At 38.7% G+C, this 26353-nt stretch overlaps 1 protein-coding gene across 7 annotated transcripts in view; it reads left to right on the top strand.

Annotated features, from left to right (window-relative positions):
• The window catches only part of LDB3 (LIM domain binding 3), a 121412-nt gene that overhangs the window by 34443 nt on the left and 60616 nt on the right, over positions 1 to 26353 (top strand). For 5 of the 7 annotated variants that reach the window (XM_071563395.1, XM_071563391.1, XM_071563393.1 and 2 more), the window contains exons 3-5: positions 3806 to 3957; positions 17138 to 17213; positions 24427 to 24833. In XM_071563395.1, coding sequence (XP_071419496.1) covers positions 3806 to 3957; positions 17138 to 17213; positions 24427 to 24833 — 635 coding nt within the window. The remainder of the gene's footprint in view (positions 1 to 3805; positions 3958 to 17137; positions 17214 to 24426; positions 24834 to 26353) is intronic. The other 2 variants (XM_071563394.1, XM_071563396.1) reach the window with 1 other exon arrangement.

Below are 26353 nucleotides of genomic sequence, written 5' to 3'. Positions count from 1 at the left end.
CTGTATTTCTTTGTTTGTCACTTCTGTTCATAGAAGAGAGGCTGAGATGAGAGCAAACAAGAACTTGCTATGTAGACAGATCTGGATTTGCATTCTAATTGCAAGGGTTAATTAACATTTGTCCTTCAAAAATGTTTTTAAAAACTGTTTTTGAATAGAAAATATTCCCTAAAGATCTCACAAAGACACGGAGTTCTTCTCTGTTTGTGATTTTATTTAGAAAATTTTTTAGTAGATCAGAGCTGAATTTTCAGAAGAAAATGCCAACAGATAAAAGATAAACACTTTGCATTCCATTCCTTTCAGCTGGGCCTTTAAAAATGGGAACAAGATAGTCTTGAAAGTGCCTTGACACTTCAGATCTGGCTTCCCTATATCTCCATCTGTACACTGGTATTTTGTCCCCAACAATTACTGACTGTTCTCAATGTCTGCTGTAAATGCCTGCTGTAGCTTCATTTGAAACTCTCACAGAAATGCCTCTCAGCTTCTAACTAAAATAGTTATTACTTTGTACTTCAGTTTGAATGTTTTATACAGATTCTGCATCCAGTCTTTAATAATGCCTTCTATATAAAGCTTTCCAGGGCCAAATAACCTAGCATGCTTTGGAGCAGTGGGGATACTGGGGGAAGAAGTAATTATTTCCTGATACTTAATATTTTTCTGAATTACAGATATAATGAATTAGATCCGTCTTTTATACTTGTGAATCTTACTGTCTATGAAGTTAGGATAAGCTGGATTTTAGAGGTGAAGTGACATCAGTGGAGTGCAGGCCCCTGAAATGGGAATTGGAAAGCCAGAATTGCAGGGAGGGATCCAGCATAGAATTTACTACTGTTATACTTAGTGTGAGAGATGGCTGAAAATCCCTTTCATTTCCTTTTCAAATAAAGGAACTCTGGCTGGAAAGCCAAGCCTGAGACTTTCCTTGTCTTTCCCAGTATGATTCCCTCCGAGCTCTTTGCCTCAGAAAGGGTGTTGCAATGCCCATAGTGACAAATTCATGTAAATCACAAATTCAGAGTTACTCGGGACTTTTTTCTTTGAGAAATTCTTCTGATGAATGTATTTTTTCATTTTGGTAGTGTTTTCTAAAAGTGTTAGGCATAAAATATGTCACTAGGTACAACCATCCCCTCCCTCTGAATTGACTGTAATTCTAGGACAATTGTCATTACCTGCTGTATCTTTATTTTGAGATATAACATTAAAGTGAGAGGGAAGTCAGTGTGTTACAGTTATGTTAAACTAGTCCCAGATCTAGCCTGCTTTATTCTTTCTGTGGAAACTCTGTTTCTGTGGGCTTATTTTCTTTGAACTGTCACTGAGCAGTGGAAGGGGAGATACATGGGTTAAGTAAGAATTCCCAAGTTAGGGCAGACATTTGACTTTCAGTAACTGGGTTGAAGTTCAAAAACTCATCTTTGTTTTGATGAGAAAAAAAAATTAGGGGGGAGGGGTGTCCCAGAATTTCAGACCAGCTGTCTGGCTACTGGAAATACCAGCATCACACAGCTAATGTTTTGTGGCAAGAACTTGCATGTTTCATGAGGAAGTCAAAAGCAGAAAAGTGATGTGTATAATAATTTATTAAAAACCCTCTATCAAGCAGGTTCAAGCCTTGGTGTCTGCCTGACTGGCAAATGGTTCATGTTAATAGAGAAAAAAGATAAACTGACTGCAGTGTCCCACTTGATGAATTCATGTCTTACTGACTTGTTTGTCTTGAGTTTGGCTATGGCTCATATTTTGCCCTTTCCTCACCTCTTATTTTGTTGCAGTTTCTGTTTCTTGACATATTTGGGGGACTTAGCAGGTTCAAGTACATGTGTGTATGCCAATAATCTGTATTCTTTATATGCTCCTGGATTCTGTGTACTTGGCCCAATGCAAGTCAATACAATGCACAGAAGTTAATGTTTGTATAATAGGTTAGGAAAACTATGCTTGTAACATGAACCTCTTGTTTCCATTAATCTCTTTCTATGAGGGGACATTAGACTGCAGAATAAAACTCCATCTTTGAAAATACCACAAAGTATTTTCCCCACTCCTTAATTTCTTAACACCAGAAAAATGCATCAGGAAATGGTGCTGCCATTATCAGTGAATTCTACTTGCAGGAGAACATTACATCTGTGGCTGTCTTTCTCTCAGAACACGTAGAATTCCTTTTCCTTTTATCTATAATGAAAAGGTATAAAAATTTGTCTCTTGCAATCGGATCAGTTCTGGTACATTTCTTACAGTGCCTAATTCAAAAGTAATCTTTGTTTTTGAGTTATATCTGAGTATCCAGGATGCTGTGTTTCTAGCACACAAGGTAGAACAAACTTGTGTTCTGGTGAATTCACAGCTCTGGTTGTCAGACTTCGCAGTCAGTTGGACTGCCCACCTCAGCACTGCACACCTGTAATGTGATGTTACGAAAGGATTGGCTTTTCCCCCGTTCTGTTGGCTTATGTTTCTTTGCCAGGGAAGAGCGTAAGTAAGCAGTCTAGGGAATTGTTTTGGAAAGAATTTTTTGTTTCGAGTATGTACATATTTATAAGTGTATTGAGGTCATATTAGGAAAGGCGAGTTAAGGAATTTCACTTCACACTTAGAAGTGTTTGAATTTGTGTTGGGTCTTGATTTCCCTAGGAATTTAACTTCACAGTTTCAGCCTGGCTGAATCCACAGGGGAATTTTTGGCTCATAATCACACGTTATTTTTTATGTCCACTGTACTGAAGGAACAGAATTTTTGAATGCAGCCTTTGTTGTAGTACTTAGCTTATCCTTGGGCTTCCTTAGAAGCAAGGAATGTAAGGAAGCGAGTGTCTAAAAATGAGAGCAAATATAGCTTATGTCCATTTGCTTTAAATACTGAGTGCTGAAAGCAGAGAACAACTCTGATGTGTTCACTAAAATTTGTCTGACTGACGGTGTGTAAAGGCTCCTCAGTTTTAGCTGGAGTTCCCTAGTGGTGTCAAGTTTCATAAGAAGGTGTGTTGGTGTCATCCTTATGGAAGCTGAGAGGGTTGTGTGAAACTGAGTTCAGGGTGCTGCCTGTTCAGATGCAGTTCACAAGGGACCTGGAATTAACAAAATGTGTTGCTGTAGGGAATGACCAGATTCTCTGAACTGCTGTGTCAGTAATTGTGCTTGTAGTTGAAGCATTGTGGCTTCCAATGTCTACCAGTGCTGGTCTGTCTTTGGAGTGTCAGCTCCAACAGGTTGAGATCATCTTGGGCATGTAGAAATCTGTCTTGGTAATGGAGCTGTGGTTGTATGTACGTAAGGTTATCCTATAAAGCTTGCAACAAAAGAATCAAAGCATGCCCAAGGCCCATCACACATCCATTTTCTGTCTGCTCAATAAAATGAATTAATTTGGGGAAAATGCCTTTTAGAAGGAAAAATACAATAAAATCATTCAGTAGATAGTGGTTCATTAGTTTTCTGCTTGCGAGTAATGTCTTTGTATACTACTGTAATACAAATAGTGGTAATTATCCCCTTGAGGAAGAGATAATAGGTGGTGAGGAAACCATTAAATTGGGCTTAACCTCTCAAAATGAAAGTAATAACAAGTAGATGTTGTCCTGGACCTTTGCAGAAATGAGTTAACTTTGATTTGTTTGCTTGCCACAAATTTTTTTGTTTCACCAGTACAATAGTAAATACAGCTCATGTTGTATCTGTTAGTGTATTTATCGCTCTATCTATTCCGTATTATAATTCTGGGTGAGTTCTCCAACTGTTCTGTTTACAGAATAACTTATCCTGATAAGACCTTTTTTCTTTGCCCACACAGATCACCCCTGGCAGCAAGGCAGCACAGTCACAGATGAACCAGGGGGACCTTGTGGTGGCCATTGATGGAGTCAACACTGACAGCATGACCCACCTCGAGGCCCAGAACAAGATCAAGTCAGCCAGCCACAACCTGAGCCTCACTCTTCAGAAGTATGTTGGTATAAGTGAGCCTTTCTTTCCTAAGGGCATCCTATGAATCTTGTGTCGTGTGTTTTATCTCTGTCTGTTGGATTTATTTGAAGTGCTCATGGCACAGATATGAGACGGAAAGCCAAAATCTGCTTTGATTCTTGTACAAATTAGATGGTCATTATGTTGAGTGTATCTGTGTGGAATTTAGCCTATTGAGTACAGGTGAAATCCCACATCCACTCAAGCTTATGTTAAATAAATCCAACAGTGATGTTTCTCGTGTTTATTCCAGAGCGGACAACACAGTTTTGTTTGGTCAATTTATAAATGAATGTTTTAGAAATAAGCAGTGTAACAAATGCTTTGAGTGCATGGGGGGAACCTGCCACTCACAGGAAGAATAGTCACAGCAGCCTGAGAATTTGTGCTAAAAGTCTGGCACCTGTGAGTTTGAAAGTGTCCACTTTGCATCTGGCAGAGCAAGAAAGGTGTAGCCCAAGCACAGCAGAGGGAGTCAGTAGAACATGGAGAGGGCAGGTTTTCTCATAGAGATGTGGTAAAAGTTGTCTTGCTGTTAAGAAAGCAGTTAATAGGTCTTTTAACTTTTCCTGGTTAATGTTGCTTCCAAGGAAACTTATTCTCAAGTCAGGTAAACTTGCACAGAAAATTTCTGTAATAAATGCATTAATATTTAAAGCTCCATAATTACAGAAGGCAAAGTAGCTGCTAATTTTACTGCATTGTAAAGAAGATAATTTTTACATAGGGTGGGCTATGTCTGGTGCAGAAACCAGGTTGTAATGAGGTTGTAATGTACAATTTCTGAGAATATACCAAGAAATCTCATACATGAAGGTACAGTAGAGCTAATACCTAAGGCATTAAGATACTTAGCTGAAGTTTCCAAGACAGAACAGGGTATTCTAAAGCAAACTGTGTGGCTGAATTTTCCTCATAACTTTAACTTTCAAGTTTGTCTTTGAGTATTCCAGGTAGAATGCATAAAAACAGCACAAAACATAGAAAGATGCTAACAACACTGCAGCATATGTGTTAGCATATTTGAAAATACTGTGTAGACTTGTATATTTCCTGGAAATTTAGAACTTGTGTATTTTCTGGAAAAGAGTTTAAATTAAAGCACTGGAGACTTTTGTATGTTTCAGGTTTGAGATTTTTCTCGGTGTGGCCTACCTGTTTCATTGAATGCAGGGGAGGCAAGAAGGAGATGCATGGAGTAATTTCTGCCACCTCACATGGTGTGCACATGTGCCTCCAGTGTGCTTAGACAACACTTTTAATCAGAATTGATGAGAAATCAGGGGCCTAATCCTGAAATGGCATTATATCAGAAGTCAGAAGAAAATAGTCTTCCAGACCTGTTGAGGGAAGATGGGGCATTATCTTGATGCTATATCACATTCCAGCTTCCTTTTTCTCCACTTTAATGCATGCTAGTGTTATTATAAATAAATATACATATGATAACTTTTTTACAAATATGTACATTGAGATTATTTTGTATTTGAAAGTTAAGGAAAATAATTTCTGATTATTTTAGAGCTTCTGTCTGATTTTCTGTTGGATCCTTGTGTTTTTACATTGAGAGAAAATATTTCTTATAGTGCTTTCGGTTGATGTACATTTGGAATTAATTTTCTTCAATACTGGACTTCAAAAGTGATCCAGTGTCTGCCTCTATTGGCCTGGCAGTTAAAACTACAAACCAACAGCTCTCCTTCCACACAGAAGAAGCGTTTCCAAAACTGTGACTAAAAACCCCAAGAAAACTAGTAGAAGTACCTTTATTAATTGTTTTCATGCTCTATTTATTGTTTGGTGCTTTGTTTTTTAAGTCTTGTCCTGTCTCTTGGTTCCAAAAGAATAGTATATAATTAAGAGAATCAAGTATTGGGATAATGGCCAAAGAAAGCAGTAACAGAGCGTTCCACAGACTGAGATATGCTTACATAGAGAATAGATGTAGGTGAGCTAAAAATCCATTTTGAAAAGAAGAAAAATGGCCTAAAGGAAAATGAAATACCAAGAAGCACAAATGGGTCAGAAATGTGCTTTTTTAGCAAGTGAGAACTTTCACAGATCATACTTTTGCTCTGAACTTGCACAATTCATAGAATCTCCTCTTCAGCTGCTTTATGATATGAGGTATTAATTCACCTTGGTGGCACATTCAGCCTCACTGGAGCTATATGGGAAAAAACAGTGACAAGAACAGAAAAGTAATTTTTTTCACCATGTTTAGAGGCTATTCAAAAAGAATTGTGCTTAGATGCATTAAGCTTTCACAATTCAGTACTTACACAAATGTTATCAGTATGTGATATCAGGAAACTGACATATGCATAGAACCCTATTAAAAATCCAGTATCCCAATGTCTTGAACAAAAGGCAATCTCCACAATATTCATGAACTTATATTAATCTTGCCTTGAAAAATCTTTTTTTTTTCCAGGACACAAAGGGGTTAATTTACCTACAGGTGAAAAGATTGTCAGTTTAGTCATCTTCCTAAAATTTACAATGCAATACAATTTTTTCAACAAAAAAATATTTACAGATATTGTATTAGCGAGAAGAATAACAGTTAACATGAAAAATATGGTAGCAATGACAAGCGACAGTAACTTCCAACCAAATAAGAACATAAGAGAAGACAGGCAGACTCTCCTGGGACGTGGTTACCAGGAAAATGACCGTGCTAAGAGATCACTTTGACATTTTTAGACATAGCTTGCAGCGACAAAACTGGAGTGGAGTGTTCTACTACTATGGAAAAACAACTCTAGTTGCCATAAAGAGCACAGAGATGGAAATGCTCGCCTATTTGTATACAATTTGGAAACATTGAAAATCCTTTCAGACAGAAAAGGCATATATGTGTATGAGGAAACAGACTGTTGTGATAGGAAATCTTAAGCCCTAAGCTGTGGTGATATTGGATATTAGGTGAAATAGTCGCATGGCTCTACAGAATACGCTTCAAGGTCATGGAGGCCTTACCAGGCAATCCATGGCTTGGTTTTACTGCAAGTAGATGTGAACTGGCTTGCTTAATCCATGGAAGAAGCAGAGGAATGTGAAATCTAGACATAAATGATCTGAGATAGAAAGCTTTTTATTTTCCTAATGTCTCTTGGCTCTCAAGAGCAGTGGCCTTTCCTTTTATTGATCCTGGACGTGAAGGTTTCATGAGTATTGTTTATAACCTGACAGTTCAGACAGTGTTTGCTGCTACTCACTTTTATTATCACACTTCAGTTCCCTGTAGGATTTTTTCAGGGTGTGGAACTGTTTATTTTTTTTATTTGGCTGTCAAGAAAATCTGTACATGGTGTCAGCACTTGTGCAGGACATCAAATTGCAAGACATCAAATGTAGAAGAAAAGTGTTAAGAGGGCCCATTCATACTTGGCTGCCTTTACTGACAACTTCCTTCCCTAAACTCCCTCTTAAATTTGTTCTTATCACCTCAGCCATGCTATGCTTTCACATGAAACCACAAAATTATACCGGAAGTCTCACTGGCAATGCCGGAGGTTTGATCAGGAAGCCTGAACTTGTTAGTGGTTTGAGTGCAACATGGTGTTGTTTCGTTGCCTGTTTCTCCAGAGCCTGCAGTTGCCTCTCTGTGCTGCTTTTGGGAAGTTAAAGGATGCAGACAGGCAAGTGTCAGTATTTGGACCATTTCTGAAAAAAGAGACCAGTGATCCAGTAATGTGGGAATGTATTGGACCCTCCAGAGCAGCTCTGCTTCCTTCAGTTTAGAGGACAAAATACATCTAGGGAGCAAATTCTTTTCTGCTGAAGAAAAGAGAACAGAGAGAGGGGAGAAGGAAAGAAATGTCTTTGTCACAGTGTGCCCAGTAGAATTCCATGAGGCATGATAGTATTCAGACAAACCAGACTGATATTCTAAAGTGTTGGATATAAAGGTGCAGCTTGTTCCTTCAACACGTGCATTGTTCTAAGAGTGCCGAAGGGGGATTGGTGATAGTTCTGCTGCACATGCTATGGAAGGCTGGGATCATACTCTACAATGGCCTGGATCGTGGTGGAAAAAGACATTGCCTTGCTTTTAGTTATTTTGTGACCTCCTGGAGTTTAGTTCTCAGTCATTTTTTAGTATCAGTTTCTAATCAGTTACTTGAGCTACACAGCTGCCCTCAGGCATTTTAATTCTAGGCCAGTCAAAGTTCATCTTTAAGTGGCTGGCTGGCCCACAGATACATATTAGGCCACAACTTTTTGTCCTGCAGTATTCAGTTCACAGGTGAAAAACAAAATGCATATCAAATCTATTTTTATTTCATACAAAAGGGTTTCTCTTTTAAATGCACAGTAGTTGCAATGCACAAGAGAGCAGTATTATTTGTCAACATGTTACACTGGAGCATCCACAACATTCATTTGATCTTAAGTAATCTGATCAGCCTCCTTGGAAAGGATTCACCAAATGTACTGGCTTGGTTTTAGAAAGTGCTGTAACATGAGTGCAGCTCATTCTGCTGGCACAAACATTCCTGTGTCACTCTGAGACTCTTGCTTTGGCGTCACTTGGTGCTCTGGAGAGGAGCAGGGGAGCTGGAGCTCCTCTCTGCCTGGTGGGCACTGACAGAACCTCCCCTTCCCAGGGCATGCCAGCAATGCTGCCATTCACTTCCAGACATTCACAACTGACTGTCTTTCGCTAAAAAAACATGAGCTAAATAATTCTTTTCTCTCCTGAAAGGGAAAGTATCAGAGGCAAAGCCATGAGAGACTTACGGTAAATATTTAATGGCTTTCCTTTTTTGTGCAACACCAAAAGATGGCTGATCCTGCAGTATTTATTTCAGGCCTACTATAAATAAAGCATGTGGTGACAGCAAACTGCAAGCAAGGGGAATTCAGTGGTTATTGTAAACTGCTTTCTTTTGTCTGAGGCTCTGAATAGTAACCAATTCTGTGCATGTTTTAGGTCTGCTGATGGGCATGTTTAAATCAGAACCAGATTTAGGCTGCATTTATGCTCAGAAGAATTAGAAGAGGGTGTCTCTCCCGGTTTGAGAGTAAATTGGAACTATATAAACAAGATTGATCAAAGCATAGTCTTAACTAGTCATACTTGGACTATTCAAAATTTTAAGGAGATTAGTACAAAAAAGGAGAGGAACACTAATGGTGGATGTGATGTGTGATACTAGTTAGTTTGCTTAGACATGAGCCTCCAGAACTCTTGAGTGTCATCTGCCTCCAGTGCCCAAGGTTTCCCCCTTCCTTCTGGTGATGCTGTTTGCTTCAAGCATTACTGGCATATCCTCCTAGTGGATTAAGGAAACTCCATGGTATTACTGTGAGTTGAGAGAGGTGGTTCTCCCTCACTCCCTTTGACTTACGGGTGAGTCCAGTTGTCTCTGTGTGCAGGTATGAGAGGACAGTGGGAATTGTTTATGGATATCAAGCTATCATTTGGACAGGGATGTGAGGTACTGTCTTTGAGCAGTAACATTTACTGCTGTTAAAATTAATGATCAACTTCTTCCACGGAAAATTAAATAAAATATCAGTGTCAGTCACTGAAATATATACAAATATATTCCTTATATGAGCAGTTTAATTGAGTGGACTGCTATTTACACCCACTGCATGAAGTGTCCTTGTTAGTTTTAGAAAAGAGCCTGGAAACTGTGGATATATGCCAAGGCTTTAAAAGGGCAGTGAAGTTTTCATTGCAACAAGATTCTGCTTAGGGATTAGAACTGTTCTCAGAGTGCACATCACTTTTTTTTTCCCCCAAATACCACCTTAGACACAAGGTTAAAATTCATTATTTTCTTTCTTTGAGAAATATTCACATAATCTCCATGTGAATTCTTTCACTTATTATATTGCACTCACCATGGAAAGGTCAAGATGGGTACCATGGGCATATCTCACTGAAGTCAAAGGGCTAACACAACTTACTAAATACACCCTTTCAGATAAACTGGTTGCATTCTACAATGAGGAAGCAGATACATTAGCTAAAATATCACAGTGTAAGAAGTCTGGGACCTTTTCTTATTGATTAATGTTGATTGGTTTAAGCATGGTCATGGAAAGATGTAAATTACACACTTGAAGCTAATTGGAATGGATGATAGAGTATTTTTTAGAAATGGAATGCGGAATTGTTCAATGAGGTAAAATACTAAGGCTTTACTAGATCAATCTTGTCATACAATTCTTTGTGTATGTGAGGCTGTCGGAATCCTTTCTATGGTGCTGTTTCTTGACCACCAGCCACTATAGAAGCTATCTGGCCTCATTCTGTTTTCACAAAGTCTTAATCATTGGTGACCTGCTGTTTCTTAAAACAAGAGCAGTGATACACCAGGTCCATTTTGCCTGGCACTTGGCCATCTCTTGGGGTCTGCGCTCTCCCTTGCTGGTGGTGCTGCAGCTCTCCTTGGGGTGTTACTGCATTAATGTAATGATAGCTCCAAACAGCACTCAAACACCTCCAAAGGAAACAAATTCTTTTGACAAATCCTGGCTACCCTTCTCGACTTAGCATTCTGAAGACACAGAGTTATGTTTTCAGTCAAAGCCTCTCAGATATAGCCCTTCATGGAAAGCTACTGAAGTGTCTTAACTTGGAAACAGAGAAAGTGAAGGCCTGAATGAGGCAGACTGTAGTTAAGATCTAATTATCCATGTTCACTAATTTTTCTCTTCCACATATGTCAATTAGAAATGCTGTAAATGCCATGAGGCAGACTCTAAGGTCCATATCCAACAAAGAGGAATTACAGGAAAATCAGCTAAGGAAATGCACCTCACAATAGCTTTAGGAGACTAACAAAAGTAATTTGTGGTCAGGATGCCCGAAGTATTCAGTTAGGCTTTTGTTTTTAGAAAATGTTGAATGGTAAGGGGACTTTTCCTGTGTAGTGTTAGCAAACTGTTTGGAATTGGACAACACTTGAACTCCTCTGACTGAACAGAAGGCAGCTACAAAGCCTTATGTTATTATTTTGTTAATCATCATATCTTTGAAGTTTGGCTGCAATTTCCTCATTCTGGTACTGGCTCTTCTGGCTAATGCTCTGCAGCAGGCCCCAGTGCTGCTCTGAAACCTGTACCTGAATGACTTTCACCTTCAGGAAGCTGTTAAGAAGCCATGAGTTACAGGACTGCAGGGGAACCTGATGGTACTGGAATGGGGAGTAGTCTAAGTCTCAGATACACTATTTGCATGGGAGGTGAAAAATAAACAGAGTAAGTCACTGTGGTTCACTTCAGGTATTTTTCAACTAAGGAACTTACGTAAATGTTGGATATTCAATTCTTCAAAATTGTCATGTATTATGCTTATTACAGAGAGTTGTGTCCAGAGTGTGGTGGGCTGCATCCAAGCACTGAATCTTTATTCAGTGCCTCTTCTGCTCCTTATTAATAATAGGTAGTTCTTTGCTTTACGCTGCCAGATCTTTTCATAACCTAAATGTTTATTCTGATATTTTCATAATTTGTATGTTTACTTTAAATAGATTTTTAGCATCTCTAAGTAATAATCATCTAATAATTAAATCATTAATAATAAATAATTATGTCAAAATTTAAGATTTCAAGTGACACACTCTACCTGAAGGTTATATACCAATAAGCTTTGATCCCTCTCTCATACATTTGATTACATTTCAGCCTCTTGTTTTTGACTCTGAACTGACATTCTCTAGCTAGACAATCGAAATTCTGTAGTTAGCCAATTTATTGTTGAGGTGAGAGTAGTGGCTTCCAATTTATAATCAACACCTATTTATATATTTCTGAGTATTTCTGGGTTTTCCCGTGCTAGGCTGAAAGTACCCCTTCTCTTCATCTTAATGTTTCTGCTGTTATTCTAAAACAAGCTTTGGGAGGAACATTCAGTGCTTTTCTCTGATCAGTAATATCCATAGAAAACATGCAAAAGAAAAGTAGAAAGAACTTATATCCTCCCTTCAACAGAATCCTGTTTCAGCCTAGTTGAAGTGTATTTTACTTGTGAATCCCATGCTATTCAAATGTGGATTAATAGAAAAGCTGTGCAAAAGTCCTGCAATGCAATCTCAAATTAAGCATGAATTTTCATTGTGTTAACATAAAAAATTCAGGTAAGTAGCATTGTGATGGTAATCTATGGATGAATGGCCTAAGCAAAACTAGTAAAATACCTTATTTGAGCTTAAAATGTAGCACTTTAGCTCTGTGAGAGATTGGAGTGATGGTATTCTGATGTCAACAAGGCTGTTGCTATCACTGTATGACTGAGTGATCTGTTCGGTAACTCATGACTAAAGCAAGCTCACTTTCAAATTCTTATTATCTGATTCTTAGTTAGAAACAAAATTACATTTTTTATATAAATTAATGTATTTCTTCAACAGTGTTGATGGCAATACATGTCTACATACAAATTCAATCCATAAAAGCACAAGTTCTGTAACTGAATGAAATTTCCTTAGAATTAATCCACATTTCTTTATGGGTTATCTGAGGTTTTTGTAGTGATGTAGAGAGGACATTTTTGGAAATGCTTTAGAAATAATGCAAAGACAAGAAAGAGACAGAAAGAAATAACTTGCCTGAATAAATGTGTTTCATGCTACATGGAGGTTAAATGTGGAGCTTGCTGTGTGTGTTGGGTGAGTACCAGGCATGTGCTGGGCATCTTAGTGCTCTATGGAAAACTGTCTCACAAAGGGCAGAGCTGCAGGAATATTGTCAGAGCCTCCCCTTTTGCCCACAGTTGTTGCTGGGATGGAGGAATTTTAGAGCTGGTACCAAGTTAACTAAGAGGAGAGGGAGGCATTAACAGCCAGTTGCTCTGTTCAGGAGAGGACAGGCTGGAGTACAGAATGTGGGGCAGTTCAAGCAAGAAGGGATTTTGCAGGAGAGAGGGTGGGAGTTAGGAAGATGCAACAGGCACTGTGCAGATGCCACAGAAGTAGAAAGGGTCGAAGAGGGACCAGGAGAAGCCTTGAAAAAAATCTCATCTTTACACATACTGGCTTCAGTTCCTGTTCTTTCCTTCCATTCACAAAAACCTCCAAGTCTTCTTCCCTTTTGTGTTCTATCCCACAGTGTTTGGGGTTTCCTCTGGCTCACATCCCCTCTAAGGGAAAATGGGTACTACATACTTACAAATGGCTTTTTTTTACTGGAGAGCTGCTTCCTTTTTAGCTGATGCCATTTATGCATGGAAGGTTTCTGTCCATACATTGCTGTGGATGTGAACAGGAGATCTGGAGAGTGTAATTGCCCAGCTTGCAACCCGAGCGCAGCATAAGGCAGGGCAATAATTAACAAATCAGTTATCCACCAAATGCTAATATTTGCATTTGCCATTGATATATAGAGAGAAGAACCACTGATGGAAATATTTTTCAATTTTACTGCAGGCACAGATGATATGCTGAGGGAGGGAAAGCAGGTCTCATCCTGGCCCCAAAGTGGGCACAGTTATATTTGAAGTACTGTGCAATGCTCAGTTATTAAGATGCTCAGCAAGGTATAAATAAGTGCTTGTGTCATAAAATGAAAGCAAAAGCTTACTGTAAGGAAGAAATTTTCATTTTAGCTGTCCTGAGAATTAGAAAAGGTAGGCATTGACTGGTGAAGATATAATAGAAAAAAGCCCCATGAAGATGAAAAAGAGCTATTATCTCTTAGATCATGTCACCTCCCAGCAAGTACAATATTGTGCTACTCTGAGGATGCAATTTAAGCTGATAGTGAATCACAGAATTCCTTTGCAGCCCTTCCTTAGGCAGGCAGCTCCTCAGTGCACTTGACTCCTAATGAACCTTTGTTGTGAGTGCAAAAGCACCAGGATTGAAGTCAAGTACTCTTCAATTAAAGATATATTTAGGTAGGTGGGAACAAGTAGAAATTTTGACAGCCATTTCAGCAGTGCTATCAAAATGGAAGCACTTTGCAAAAGTATGTTCATCTTGGTTTTGAACCGCATTAAAAAAGAGAACCAGTGTTGAGGGAGAGGAGAGGTATATCTGAGGAAAGGAGAAAAGTTAAAAAAATACCAGTGACGTATTTATTCATCATTAGAACTGTTCTGAGTTTTCATTTTGAAATAAGGTTTTTGCTTCCACTTTTAACTTGGAAAATACAGAAGAAAATGTCTAAAAGTTGACATCAAATTAATTGCCTAAGAAAAAGAATCTTGATGGAAAATTTCAACATTAAACCTAAAATTATGACAGTTATTTCTGAAATTGGCTTTCATCCTTCTCATAGCCCTACTGAGCAGGAACACTCCTCAAGTGGTTGAAATAAAATAATTTTGCAATCCATGGGTTAAAATGTAAACCTGGACATATGTGTTTACCACAGCACTATCATCACTTGAAAAACAAACTTTTGTTGCTGCAGATTCAATACATCTAGCAAAAGAGGGAAGAAAAATATATACTGAACTTGCAAATGTTTTTCCCAGAGGAGTAATGACTCTTATGTAAACAATCACTTTATTCTGTAAGTGCATACACTTTCATTCCACAAATTGATTTCACCTCTTCTGCCCTTTTCTCTGGTGAAAGCCTCTGCTAAATCTATCAAGCCTTATTATTCTGATTTTAAATATCAAAGCTATAAACATCCAGGGCAGAGTTATGTAGGAACCTCATTGTTTTCAAGTAATATCTTGAAACCTCTAAGTTGATGTCAAATAAAAGTCTTGGTTGGATAGCACTATGAAAGACAGATGTAGTTTATCCATAATGTTTATCAGCAGCTTTTTAACACATACTGTAAGCATCAGAAGTGATGGAATAGCCTGGTAAATAAATTCCTTTGCTGCAATACAACTATTTTCCAGTTACACATCAAACATGCATTGGGGTGGTGTTTGCTCCACCTCTGTACATGACACTCCACATTTAGTGTTGTGCAACTCTAGCACTAAAATTCATGATCAGTGGCCAGAGCAGGTGGGCAGTTGACAGAAATAACTGGGTGTACTTTGAAGTGACACCATTGGAGAGAAGATCAGGATCTTTCCCTAAATCTTGATCTGTTTGTAAATTGTCACTGTCAGTCTTCAACAACTCTTGTATTATGAATTGCAGTTGGGGTTTTTTTCCCTCTGTTCTTTTTGCTGTCTTTAATGATACAAGTGCATGTCTCATGAATATGATTTATTGTTTCTCTTTTTAAGCTGAAATGGCTGGAGGAAGGGTACAGTGCTTATTCCTGAGGGAAGAGCAGTCAGTAATTTGCCTGAGGAAAGTTTGTTCGAGGCAGTTGGTGATTAGCTCTAGTTCCTAGAACTTGAAGGTATATCTTTCTCAGATAATTGTCTTAGGGAGTATATTGTGATATATTTCAACTGTGAGTATGCATGTTAGTGTCTTTAACAATTTTCTAGCCTGTTGTTTCAGGAATACTTTGTCAGTGAATTTCACAGGTTAATTACACACTGTTTAACAAAATGCCAGTTTTTGCTGTCTCCTCAGACTGTTCATTTTCACAGTAGCTGGTTGTGTGTTAGGCATCTATTACATCAGCTTTGTTTTCAGCTCTCAAAGTAGCAAAATTCCCATACTTTCTGTGTGGAAATCTAGTTTCTGTAAGGGTTGATCTTTTCTCCTCTGTGGTCTTCTTTTGTTTGTTTACTGCTGTTTATGGAAAAACTCTGGCAACGAAAGCTAAACCCGAGCGCAGTGTAAAGCTCGGTACTGATGCAGGGATTGCCACTGTGGATGAGCCCAGTCTAGCTCAGCTTTTCCTCCCCAAGAGGTGCCACTGGGAAGTGTTTCAGAGGAAAGTGCAATATAGCCCTTAGGAAGGAAATAATGAACCTGACACAGAAGGTTTTTCCCTCTCAGGCTTTTAAGCTGTGCCCTGAAAAATGAGAATCTGTATGTTTATTTATTACACCCAGTCTAAAGCAGCTCTTGGGGGGTTTGTTGAAAGTATAACTATATCATCCTTTCTGATATCCTGCTGTTCTGATAGTCTCAGTAATATCTTGTAACAATGAGTTTCACCTCAGGTTAATCAAGTGCTCTAGAAAAAGATGTTTGCCTTTATCAATTTTATATGTGTTGTCTTTTCAATTTAATTTAATGTCCATGAGTGTAGCTTTATTTCCCTTCCTCTACCTTTCATTCTTTTCTAAGCCTCTGTCATGTCTTTCCTTATTCATCTTCAGTCTAAAGCAAACAATTCCAAATGTCTCAGTCACTTGTACTTGATGTGTAAGATTTGAAGTATTTTTATTTCATTTTTGCACCTGCCCTAATTTTGAAATGCACTTTTTAAAGATTAGAATTTGAGGCATAGTCCTGATCTGGAGGTTGGCAATGGGAGGCAATGGGATATCACTTGTGTAATTCTGATTCTTTTCACTGTTTTTGTGGGGTTTGTTTAATTTTCTCTGGTGACTGTTTGCACTGCAAAGATTTCAGTGGAATGTTCAGCACTATGCAAATTCCCACAACACGCCCCACAAACACGTTCACTTACCTGAGCATCCCAGAAGTGCTTCAGTTAACATTTATCACTGTGCTTTCTTGCTTGTTTACCAATGAAAGGGCAAACTGTGTGTTTTGAAAGCATTTTAGTGTGGTTTGCTTTTTAAATGATCAAGTATATTTGTCAAATTCAGGCATTTGGGGTAGCTAATTCAATAGTATTCTGCTCCTTGTGAAACTAAATGGTCTGAAATGAAGCCCATTTCTTCCTGCAGAGATTTAAATAATTGCAGTTGCTTTACAGTTTAAACTATTAAATAATAATGTTTTGAGAAGTTGATCTTGAGATACCTCAGCACTGAAGTTTAGCCTCTGCATTTTAAGACACCACTAAGTCCCTTTCCTAGAGTGCTGCCTAAACCTGAATTTATCTAGTTGTGGCTGATTCTCATCTCTGAATATGCAGTTTGTCACAAGGTATTGGAAAACAGATGATCTCCCCAGTGAGAGGCTGCTTCCATAACTGGTGGGTTTTCATCACGTAGAGAAACTTTTTCAAACTTTCTCACATAACATCTTTGTAAATGAGAAGTTAGAGAAAACACGATGATTGGTAGAAAAAGTTGAGGCCATGCTGAAGTTTCACTCCTGGTGAAGCTGCATTTTGGCAAGAAATTAGAGCTGAAAAACAGGAGTCCACATTGCTCATCTTTTTTTCCCCTTTTTTTTTTTTTGATCTCCAGATCTAAACGTCCAGTGCCTGTTTCAACCACAGCTCCCAGAATTGACTCTCCCAGGGCAGTAATTCCCCATCAGAAGGTAAGTGACACGTTCTCAGCCAAAATTAGTACAATTTTTATCTATTGAGGTGAAGGTAAATACCTACTACTGCCTGCTCCAAATAAACACTGAATGAATGCACAGTCAGCAAAACTGCTGCAACACAATGTGTAAGGGATCTGTATTTTGCTAATTTCTGATTAGCGTGACCAACACATCCAGCCAGCCTCTGGTGTGATTTTTGTCTAAGCCCTTCTGAACACCTGTTTTCATCTAGGCTACAAGAGGCTACTAAAGCTTCTCAAAACATACGTTTGCTTTTGTAGATTATTGGGAAAAAACCATTAGACTGTACCTCAGTGTATCCAAATCCTGACTACAACTGAAAATACTCTTGATTTGGAAAAAGGATATAAGGGCTTTTGAAAGCTTGCATCATATTGCACTCTTGTCACCATATTCAGAAGAAACGAGATTAAAAAATGAGGATATGTCAATTTAATAAATAACAGCAAGTGATGAGGCAATGGATGGCTTGGTTTCTCTTGTCAGAGCTCATCATCTTTCATAAAATAAATGTTCATTTTAGAATAACCAGCATTCATTGACTGTACCTGGCAACTCATCTTCTGTATCTTTGGAGGCACTGAGGAGCAGGGGTACCTGAAAGATGGTATTTATCCTTAGGCTCAGGCACTGGGTGAGATGTTTGTATTGCTGACACGTTTCATTAGATAAATGGAGAGTAGGAACAGTCCCCACTGCTGCAGCTTATCCCTTCTGTCAGTGCCAGTTCCATCCCTAGCATGCAGTAAAAATTAGAAACACTGAAGATCAAAACACATGGGGAATTAGATTATGTTCTACTGGTTTTGGCAGTTCTGATGTCCATAGATTGATTTTCAGTAATTTTTATAAACACTATGGCTTCCAAATTCAGAGCACAGAAGGTAACATCATCCCTGAAACTGCTGCAAATAGCTTCAAACTAACAGAAGAGAATGCACATGGGGAGAATCATTTGATTCAATTTTATTTTATGAAATTTTAAATTAACATGAGTGGCCATTGAGACAAAAATGTTATTTCAGACTGGATTTTGTAAATGTTTTGGCAGAGAAGATGAAGTTAGGAATTTATCTTGCTCAGAGTTGTTTCTGCTTATATCATGATTTTATAAAAGTTATCTTGGAAAAAGTTATTGGAAGAGCCACCAAACAGTACTTTGAAATTCCTAGAACAAAAGCAATGGATCATTTTTTTTTAGTTAGACTGGTGTTTGACTGCACCAGCAAAGCAATAGGGACAGGAAGGGGAGAGAGTACTTATTTTCCCTCAAGAATTACACAGACTGCTGTTAGTTTTCAAGGCAGCAAGCAGATATGTCTCTTCAGAGTTATTTACCAACACAAGGCAACTACCTTTTGGGACTCTCTATAGCACATGCACAGGTATGAAACCTTTCTCTACTTCCACCAGGCACACTGAGCTTTAATATATTGGATTTTCATGACTCTGTATGAGATGCATTTCTTTCTTGTCAAGTGTCATTTTTAAAACTACTGCCATAAATATTGGAAGCTGTTTACCACACAAAACATTTTTCTCCCTTAACTACCTACTGTACAGAAAAGTTAACTCTTTGCACTGTAGGGTTTTCTTGAAGGTTGTAAAAGAGCCTTTGGCATAAAAGCTATAAAGACACTTTACATGCCCTATTCTAACCCTTCAGAGAGGTGAGGATCAAAGCACTCAACCCATTTTCAGGAGCTTGCTGTCTCACATTTTGAGAATTCTGTGCATCGGTACTTCAGAAAGGTTTGTAGAAGCCATTGGAGGCAGGTTATTCTGTATGGGCTGCAGGCAGTACTGGAGCTGAAAAACAGAACTACTGGAACCTTTCTGGAGGAAAAGGGTGGCATCCAGGAGAAGGTATGGTGGGAAACGGGGAATCTAGCAGTCTATTCAGAAGTATCGTAGGTGTTGTGTCTTTGGCCCAGAGGGAAGAGGCGGCAGTGTGCTGGAGTGGGGGACCCTTTGCAGGTCAAGAGGAGGGATATTTGTCACTAGTCTACATTAATAGACTAGAGTAATTTTTAAGTGAAGAATTCCTCTTCTCTGAGGATAGTTTGGAAGGGAATGAAGGCATTGCACCATCAGAGAAGTCTCAAAATACAGAATAAAAATTCTTTCCTGATAAACAGTGGGATGGTGATGTTGCAGTAAGGTATGGTCAGTAAATAAAAATCAAGGTTTCTTTGCCTGTCCCTTTGTTATTTCTAGTAACAGTATCACTGTAGAAATGAAGAATTCTGTGGCACATAGTCAGAAGCTGTCACCTTCACATCACTGCTTGATAGTGTTTAGACTGATGGCTCACATGAAGTGAATTTGATTGTATTTCAAAAAAACCATCAAAAAAACTGCATTACAAGACAGTTGTGACAGCATCATCCTCAAACATCAAGAGAAGTTTTTCTCACCCTTCTCTGGTTAAGTTTAAGGCATGTCAGTGTTAGCTAAACAATCTGCATGTGCAAGTTCAATGTCTAGTTTAAACCCTAAATTCTCTTGTACATTATTGCTGATCTGATTGCAGCTTCCACTAATTTTCAAGCATGCATTTCTTCTTTGACTGCTATGGCCATGATTTCTTTGTCTTTTAGGGAAACAAGCATGCCTTCTTTCACAAAGGTCAGTCATTCTTTCACAGAGCTGGTCAATGTTACGGATGATAGAGGTTCTGCAGCCATAAGTATGACATCAACTGAGCTGCAGGGCTGTTACTGGAAGTACAAGGTTGATTGGTTTGCAGTTTCACTCTATCCTTATCTGACATTAATTTAAAATTGTAAACCATATTCCTTTAGTTTAGCCAATCTTTCTGATTTAGTCAAAAGATTTAGTCGAGTCTTCTGCACAGGTGTGGCATAGATAGAAGAAAGGGCATAGCTAATGTTGAAAGCATTCAAGTAATTGTAAGAATAAACCTGAGTCCAGGAACTGAAACTAAGCCATCATGAGTCTGTGAGGTCCTGCAGCTCTTCAGGGATGGCACAACACAGATGAAGATTCAGCTCAGTGCAGTTCGAAACATTCAAGCTGGAGCTTTAAGGTTAAACATAGTTTTAACACTTGTCCCTTTGTGTGAAGGTATTGACAGCCTCTTTAGTTTTAATAGTGTGACTACATGATGTGCTGTTTATGAAATAGTACTGAACACACTTATTTTGGAGTCCCAGTGAGGATCTTGTAATACTTGTGATTTGTTTCTGCCAAATTTGGGAACCTATGTGGCTAAGAGAAAATAGATGAAGAGAGGATTGTCTTTTTAAGTAAAAAAATAGGATGGAAGAACTGGCTTAGCCAAAAGCACTTTGTTGGATGTCTTTGAACAGAGTCATTTAGTGCCATGGTGCCTCCATTACCTGCTTTCTATAAAACGTTCAAAAGCAACAACTGCTTCTTGGGCATGTAGTCAAATTCATTAGTATGCTGTTAAAATTGTTCTCCCAGAAGTGCAAAAGGTGAGTATTAACTGTAGGGTCAAAGCAGTAGATAAATAGAAAATGACATGTCAAAGGAAGAGGACCTGCCAAACTTGGTATTGTCTTCCAATATAAATTTGTTTCTCACTTCTCTGAGTCATAAGGAGCTCTTGCCTTTCACAAAACTGGATGTTTATAAAGAAAAGACAAATAATGTTTCAGAATGAAATTCCTCTACATTTATCAGGTTTAAGCTCATTCGCTGACATTACGCTGGGAAATGAGAGCGCAGTTTTCCTGTTGCGGTGAGGGATTGCTGTCCGATCCCGGCATCGTTCTCGAGGGAAGCCCATTGCTGTGTCAGAGCCTCCTCTTCTGGTCGGCTGCAGGACTCCCATGCCTGGAAATGCCAGCTTGCTTTTCCAGCCGCAGACACTGAGACAGAATGGGATGAGCCACCGGAAACAGGGGAGCGTTTGTTGCTGTTGGCTGCAATCCATGTGATGCAATGCCGAAAGCTGTGCTGCTGCTCAGTATTAGAAATTTGCCCCTCGCTGACAGAAATGGTGTCAGAAAGCCTGCATTGATGTGGGTGTGCCACTGAAGAGGAGAAAAAAAAATTCTAAAATATTCTATAGGAATAAACTGAAGTAGAGACTCTTTGTCAGTCACAAAATGAAAGAGCTAAATATGCTGGTGACTGGGCAGTAATTCCTCAGAAGTTCTACAGCTGCTCTCTTAGACACTTCCTCTTTCATCCCTTTCCCAGCACTCCCCTTCCCCCAGCCCAAAAGGGAAAACCACCACCCTAAAACTACCAAGAATATCAACTCAAAATGGAGAATGCTAAGCTGGCATGCCTGGGTTCTTAGGAATTCTAGTGCTGAGTTACCAGCAGGCTGGTATTCCAGCTAGAAATTGTTTGAGGAGTGAAACACAAACTCTGGTCATGTAATGAAGGTGAGAAAATCGTCAACCATCCCTTCTTATGGCTGTCCTATAATTTTCCCTTTGCCTACTGTTACTGTTGAGCAACATCAAACCTTTGAAAATGCATTAGAATTAAAAAACTAACAAAAGAAAAAACCCACAAAAACCAAATGTCTGGCATTTCTCATTAGCAGTTGAAAGTGATGCTTTTTGATCAGCTCTCCTGGCATGCCCTTTTTACCCTGGGGTTTAGGGAGGAAGCCCACAGTTAACTAAAAGCAACAGAGTTTTCAGTGTAACAAACAAATATAACTCTGGCATATCCTTTTTCTTCTTTCTTGTGTCTATATTTATTTTTTGTTTAATAATTATTTTGTCCCTCTCTGTTGCCATGTAAAAATTGTTTGCACAAGTGGTGACTTAATTTTTGAACATGGCCTTGTGCATTTGTCCTTTTTCAACACATTTTTAGAGAGTGCCTCTGTTTTCTGTTTGTTTAATTATACCTGGAAGTTTGCAACAGGGCACTGAGAGCGTGTCAGTGTATAGTGACCAAAGTATGTATTTCAAGTGTATTTATTTAAAAAGGCATAATCTGAAAAATGCTTTTAGGATTATCTGTTTCTACAGCCTCAGGCAGCTATTAATGCCAGCTAAAATCTCTTCCTGCTTATTACAAAGAAAAATTATCTTGGTTCCTTTTGTCTGCCTTACATTTTTGATTCAAAATGTCTTAAATGTGTTTAATGTTATGATTAATTATATCCTTAGACATTTAGGGATTTTTTCCAATAAATTTTAATTAATCAGGCCATATTATCTTGATTTTTTTTTCAAATATATGCTCCCTAAACATTCAATATAGAAAAATCCAAGAGAACAATATAAATGTTTTTCTAGTGAACTCTAGTATCAAAATTAGTAAATTACTAGCAAATGTATAAGATCAGAGGCCAAATTATTCTCAGGCTGATGTTTTATGCCAGGCTGTGAGGAAGGTGAGTGTAAGATGTTAAAGACAGCAATATAAGTGCCAGCCCAAATGAAGCAAAATGTCCCTGCAAGCCACCACCTGTGCTTGAACTGGATTTCATTAAGGCCAGATTGTGGGCTCCCTCTCCTCTTTGGGTTAGTGTCCCCTGCCTGTCCCTGTCCCCTGAGCTGGGCTGCAGTAGCCAGAACTGCTGGTGAGCCTCGCAACTGTGAGCATCTGGGTCCTCTTATGGCTGCAGCATATCCAGGTCCAGAGGGAGAGGCTGAAGCGATCCTTTTCCTGTAAGAAAAGCGAAATAGCCCAAGTTAAGCTGGATCCAGAAGCTTCTGAAATAAACTAGAATATCCTAACTCCTATAAATTGCCAAGCATTCAAACTGTTGGATACCTCATCTAGGGACCTTTATTTTTAATGCAAAGTGCATAATTACAGAGGAAGAGAAGTGAAGAATAAAACAGTTTTTGAAGCTATATAATTCATTATTTTAAAAGGTGCTATGATTTCCAGCATTCAGGTTGACAAAAAGGCAAACATTAAAGAGATAAGTAAAGACAAATGATATCAGAATCCAGCTATTTGTGTTCCAGTCACCAAGCCTTTAGAAGAGAAGGAATAAGAAAACTGAGAGTAAAGGTATAAAATGCCCACCTGAAAGTGAATTTTGTGTTTCTTTATAATCAAATTGCCCATAGTGCAGGTAGGCAGACTTCCAGAAATCTAGAGCTGTGGTCACTACATGCTGCCAGAAGCTGGAAGGAAATGAGGCAGTTTAACCCCAGTGGTGCTCTGTGCTTTCTGCAAGGTGCCAAATACCCTTCAGGCCCATGTGCTGCACCAGAAGGAGCCTGAAGCAGTGATAAGGTGTGTTTTTAGCCAACATGAGCACAGAAGTTTTACAGGAATGTGCCTCAACTCCTGCATTTTGCTGCTGAGAAAGCATGATTTTTCTTTTTTGATATTAGCTTTTATTTTGGTTTCCCTAAGATGCACTAGTAGTGAATTGTTTATGAAAGTAAAGTGCAGGACTGCATTTTTCCAGGATGAGTTTTTGGTAGATTGTTTCTAATTTGGGCACCAGCACAGATTTCTGTGGATATAGCTACTGCAGGAGACATTCCTGTGACTTGCACCCTGCTGTCCTGGTTAGGAATATTATCTGGGACATGACTGTAGGATCCTACACACATCAGCTACATACTCATGCACACATTCCTTCAAGTGGAAGTTATGCAGGAATGATCCGCACAGAGGGATCTTCTCTGTGGGGCAATCCCTGCCCTCGAGTCCTGTTGGTGTGTCTGCTAACCCTGCTGCATGGCCTAATTAGCATGAACCAGAGCCCAGGAAAGTAGTGCAGTGTGTGAGCTTCCATAACTTGAAGTGGACTCATGGGAAATACAACAGTATGCTTTAGAATCATTATGTATTTAAAATAATGGCATTGACTTTTTGGTTGTATATTATATAAAAGGATTCTGACATAAAGATATTTTAAAGATTTTTAATTATACTAGAAAATAATGGACAGTGTTGTGTTTATATAAAATTTTTACTGTGAGGTTGACTAGTAGCAAATGCTCTTTTAATGTTGAGCTTTATCTGTTAATTTCAACTAAAACCCAGTAATAAAATGCCTGAGTATGTTTTGCTCCTGTTATTTGGAAAGAATGCATTTTTTTGTTGAAAATATTTCCTGAAATTTTGAATGCTTTGGCCCCAGTCTATTTATTGCAAGTTTATCATTATGTTTAAAGCAGTAATTGCAGATGTTATTTTTGCATGTGTTCTATGATTGCTCTTTTCTTTTTTCTTTTCTTGGCCTGCATGTTTGCTACTACAGGAACCTGCTTGGGAAATCAATGGCAACAGAACAACCTTCAACACTCTAACTAACACGGCGACTGGGCCTGTGGGTAGTGTTTTAGCAACAAATGGAACGTTTTCAGGCTACCTCAACCAGCAAGAGATCAGCTTCTCAAATAGTTCTTCCTACTCAAAGACTACCACAGTTAGATCTTCCATGTCCTCTCAGTCTGTGACTCCTGACATTTCACCTGTAAAGGGCACTCTAGGTTCCAAACTGAGCCCTGTGCTGGCTGGTGGCAGTAGCCCTGCACACCAGCTGAGCCCTGCAAGGCAGTATAACAACCCCATTGGTCTTTACTCAGCACAGACTCTCAGGGAAATGGCTGAGATGCATAAATTAGGTCTCAACCGAAGGGCTTCAGAAGGTGGACTTCCTAGAGGGTAGGTAACATATTTAATATTTCAATAAGTGTTGAGTTTGCTGAAAAATGAATGTAAAAGTACCCACTCTATTGTGCATTTGTCTGGTAATCATGATTAGGGTCTGGCAGAATCATGAAATTTTCCAGTAGTCCTCAAGACATATCCCCATTATCGTTACAGAACAACTCTTGGTCTTTGGTATCTGAAGTGCAACAGGGTTTGGCAATTGTCACCAGAGCATGAGGAGAAACGCTAGGACTGCGATAACTGTGATCATCTCGGGGTTTTGGCACTCAGCAGTTTTAACTAACGCCTCTACTCTTATAGAACCCACTTTTGCTGTTAGCCATTACAGTAGCTGCCAAAACCCAGATCTGATCTTTGGTACTTTGCTAAAGAGAAATGGATTTGACCAACAAATCTGACATGCTTGGATACTGGAGTGTCCTGCAGTAATTCCTGCCTTAATGAATTGGCTTTCCTATGCAAATGAGTCAAAATTGCAATATTTTGAATCCTCTGGTTTGAATATTGTCTGTTTTGCATCCATTAGCTTTGCTGTTAACTTGTATGTAACAAGAAATGATCTCTAGATGCTGCCCAGATAGTTTGATCCTTTGCTATCAAGGTTTTACATATTGCACTATTGCAGATCAACTGCTCTGTCAGTAGGTTTGTGAAGTGAGGAGCTTGGACTATAATACATGAGAAAGAGTAATGAGAAACAGGTTTTTCTAATTTTTCTGCCTTCATGTATTGTTTGGCAAACAGATGTAATTTATGTTTTGGTTTTTTATGAGGATAAATTTCTTACTCTGAATATGGGGGAAAGTGTATTTTTGACACTAGGGGCTTGGCTATATAACAAAAAACAGAAAATTCAGGCAATCCACTCGAGGTCTGATAGCAAATGCATATCTTCAACTATTTTATATCCCTTTTCAGGAGCTCTTTGCAAGAGTAAAACCAAGGAGGTTTAAGTTGTAGCAAAGTAGGGATATTTTATCCTTATAAAAGAGCATAAATACGTGTTCTAGATGATTCAGGCAGTTTAAATGATTCATTGCAACTCTCTTGAGGACTCGGCATTAACAGTCCTAATTAAGCTAACTGCAAAAATCCTACCTTCCCTTTTCATACAGGATAATTAAGAAAAGCAATTACTGTTTAAAAGTAAATAATCTCAGTTAGCAAGATCAGCAAAATAAATATCAGAATGCTTTTCTCTGAATTTATGGTTTTCTTGAAGAATACCAATCCTTATCTTATTTCAATATGCAAAGTTTCATGGGAGTATATCTTGGTATCTTTTTCCCATCATCCTCAGAACCATCCTTAACATTTGCAAGGGTGAGGGTGAAGTGGTTGTATTTTGGATGGCTCAGCATTGTGCCTATTTCTCAGTAGAACTACGACACAGCTGCATCCATCACTCACCAAAGTCAATGTGAGCCTTTCTCTTCATGCCAGAGGGCACTGCAATAGGACTGTATGATATGACAGTGATTATCAGGTACAAAAAGGTGTTCTTGTGGAAA

This window comes from Pithys albifrons, chromosome 9 (assembly GCF_047495875.1).
Source record: "Pithys albifrons albifrons isolate INPA30051 chromosome 9, PitAlb_v1, whole genome shotgun sequence".
Classification (NCBI taxonomy): Eukaryota; Metazoa; Chordata; class Aves; order Passeriformes; family Thamnophilidae; genus Pithys; species Pithys albifrons.
This window is presented reverse-complemented; position numbering and strand designations above follow the sequence as displayed.